The sequence below is a fragment of the Primulina tabacum genome, chromosome 12 (assembly GCF_025594145.1).
Source record: "Primulina tabacum isolate GXHZ01 chromosome 12, ASM2559414v2, whole genome shotgun sequence".
NCBI lineage: Eukaryota > Viridiplantae > Streptophyta > Magnoliopsida > Lamiales > Gesneriaceae > Primulina > Primulina tabacum.
Genome location: NC_134561.1, coordinates 7456821 through 7459362, shown reverse-complemented (window position 1 = coordinate 7459362; position 2542 = coordinate 7456821). Strand labels below are relative to the sequence as shown.

Here is a 2542-nt window from a genome sequence, read left to right as displayed (position 1 = left end):
TAAATAATATGTCTATACATATAGTATATGTGCATGTATAGATATATTAATATATATTATGGAGACATTAAAGTGTGTATATAAAAATATATTATGCATTATCAAAATTGATTAACATATAATAAAATAATATGAAAAATTAATGATAAAACCAAATTTAAATATTATATTCATAAATTCCAAAACTTGAGGCAATTGGCTGTTAATGATAAGACCCGATTTGAATATTTTATTCATAAATTAAAAGATTTGTAATTCTCAGAATAATATGTAATCTATAAAAGAAATGAAATTGGATAACAGCAGCAAGAAAGAGTCCATCGAACGCGGAGAAGATGAAGAAAACAGAACTAGTGTTCATCCCCTTACCAGGGCTGAGCCACCTCATCTCCGCCGTGGAGGCGGCCAAGCTTCTCCTGCAAAGAGACCATCGCCTCTCCATCACTTTTGTCATCATCAAGTTCTCAAATAACAATTTGGTCGACGCTTACACCCAAGATATCTCTTCAGATCCCAACCCTGCCATCTCCTCTATACGCATAATCCACCTCCCGTATCAAGAAATCGTCGCATCAGACACCTTTTTATTCGACGTCATCGAAAATCAAATCCCCAGATTAAGAAACGTGCTGTCGGAGCTCGTTCAACAATCCTCAGCCCGAATCGCCGGGATCGTTGTGGACATGTTCTGCACTAAATTTGTCGATGTTGCGGATGAGTTCGGCCTACCGTGTTACGTTTTCTTCACTTCCAGCGCGAGTTTCCTCGGCCTGTTTTCCCATCTAACATCCCTTAAATTCGAACACAATCAACAACTCACTCAGTACAAGAAATCCGACGCCGAGTTATCTGTGCCTTGTATATCCATTAAAGTTCCGGCCACGGTCTTGCCTGCTGCAGTGGTGACAGAAGGTCCGTTAACTGAATTGTCGTTTGATTGTTTTAAAAGATATTCAAGGATCAAAGGTGTTTTGGTCAACACGTTCTATGAACTTGAATCTTATGCTATTCGATCTTTGTCGAATGGGAAGGCGCCAAAACTCTACCCCGTTGGACCCATTCTGAACTTAAACCATAAGTTTGGAAGCTCCAAAAGCCAGTCCGGTGACGACGAGATCGAGAAATGGCTCGATCTTCAACCGGATTCGTCGGTAGTTTTCTTGTGCTTTGGTAGCAGAGGGACTTTAGAGGTGCCACAGTTGAAGGAGATAGCGTCTGCGTTGGAGAGATGCGGGCACCGGTTTCTATGGTCCGTAAGGAAGCCACCACCGAAAGGGAAGGTGCAGCTTCCGACAGATTATGAAAATTTCGATGGCATACTGCCGGAAGGTTTCTTGGAGAGGACTAAAGGGAGAGGGAAGTTGATAGGATGGGCGCCGCAGATACCGGTGCTGTCACATGTCGCAGTGGGAGGATTCGTCTCTCATTGTGGCTGGAATTCGATTTTGGAGAGCGTGTGGTGTGGGGTGCCGGTCGCCACTTTTCCGTTGCAGGCCGAGCAGCAGTTGAATGCATTTCAGCTTGTGAAGGAATTCAAGATGGCGGAGGCTATCAGGATGGACTACAACAAGGATTATGTAGGACCGCAGGAGGAGGCGGAAATTATAGGATCGGAGGAGATAGAGGCGGCGATACGGCGGCTGATGGAGGTTGATGGGAATAGTGGAGTGAAGGAGAAGGTGAGGAAATTGCAGAAGGAAAGCAGGATGGCTGTGGAAGAAGGTGGATCTTCTTATAATGCTCAAATTAGTTTCATTGAGGATGTGATCAACAACTTTGGTTGATAATGTTTTGATTGTATTGAAGGTTTTGAATTTGGTTGCTTTTGATGAAATTGAATAAATTGTTAGTAAAATTTTGTGAAAAAAACTTCAAAAATTTCGATAATGCTTCGATTTCTTAAATCAAGTCGCACCCATATGAACACAACTGGTTTGAAGACTATGAATTTGTAAGTGTCGTGCAATCCAAAGTTGAACTGACTTGTAATACAGAACAACGTTTTCCGGAATCCGACAAGGAAAAGAACAAGTCACCAATTCTTTAGTTCGGAAAAACTTATAATGTCAAAAACACAACGTAATCATCGAGATTCATTCATTTTTTATGACGTCTGCAATCGCTACCTTCGGTGCACCCTGTAGCTTGCAAATCACGTTAGACACTACCCCCGTTCTTCCATATAGATCATGCACCTTTGTCTTTCGCAAACAATAACGTAACTTCTAATCAGTTCAGCACAAAAATGGAATTAAACCCCACTTACCCCTTCTTCCTTTTCTTCTGTCAAATATGATTGGGTGGATTTGAAGGATTTTTTTAATTGTGTGGTGCTGTATCTGGAGTTTTTATTTTCCATATTTATTTTTCTGATTGGTAAAATTCTGCAGTAGGTGTCTTATGGATTTGTGGTACATGGTTTTTTGAGATTTAATGCCATAAGAGAAGCTTTTGGGATAATTCAGAGGTACAGTTGCTGTTGCGTTTTCTTGATGGTTTTTTTTGGATTGAGGGACATGGGTGTCAAAATCAAACACGACTC

The 2542-nt window shown here is 41.0% G+C and overlaps 1 protein-coding gene across 1 annotated transcript; it reads left to right on the top strand.

Annotated features, from left to right (window-relative positions):
* The first annotated feature begins 252 nt into the window (after nucleotides 1-252).
* Nucleotides 253-1869, top strand: LOC142520957 (anthocyanidin 3-O-glucosyltransferase 2-like). Its single transcript, XM_075624121.1, has one exon. It carries the CDS (start codon nucleotides 336-338, stop codon nucleotides 1782-1784), a length of 1449 nt encoding a protein of 482 aa, XP_075480236.1. The 5' UTR covers nucleotides 253-335; the 3' UTR covers nucleotides 1785-1869.
* Nucleotides 1870-2542: the final 673 nt, after the last annotated feature.

Bases quoted from the DNA above. Each gene is read 5' to 3' on its own strand.
- LOC142520957 (XM_075624121.1), top strand. From the start codon at position 336: ATGAAGAAAACAGAACTAGTGTTCATCCCCTTACCAGGGCTGAGCCAC.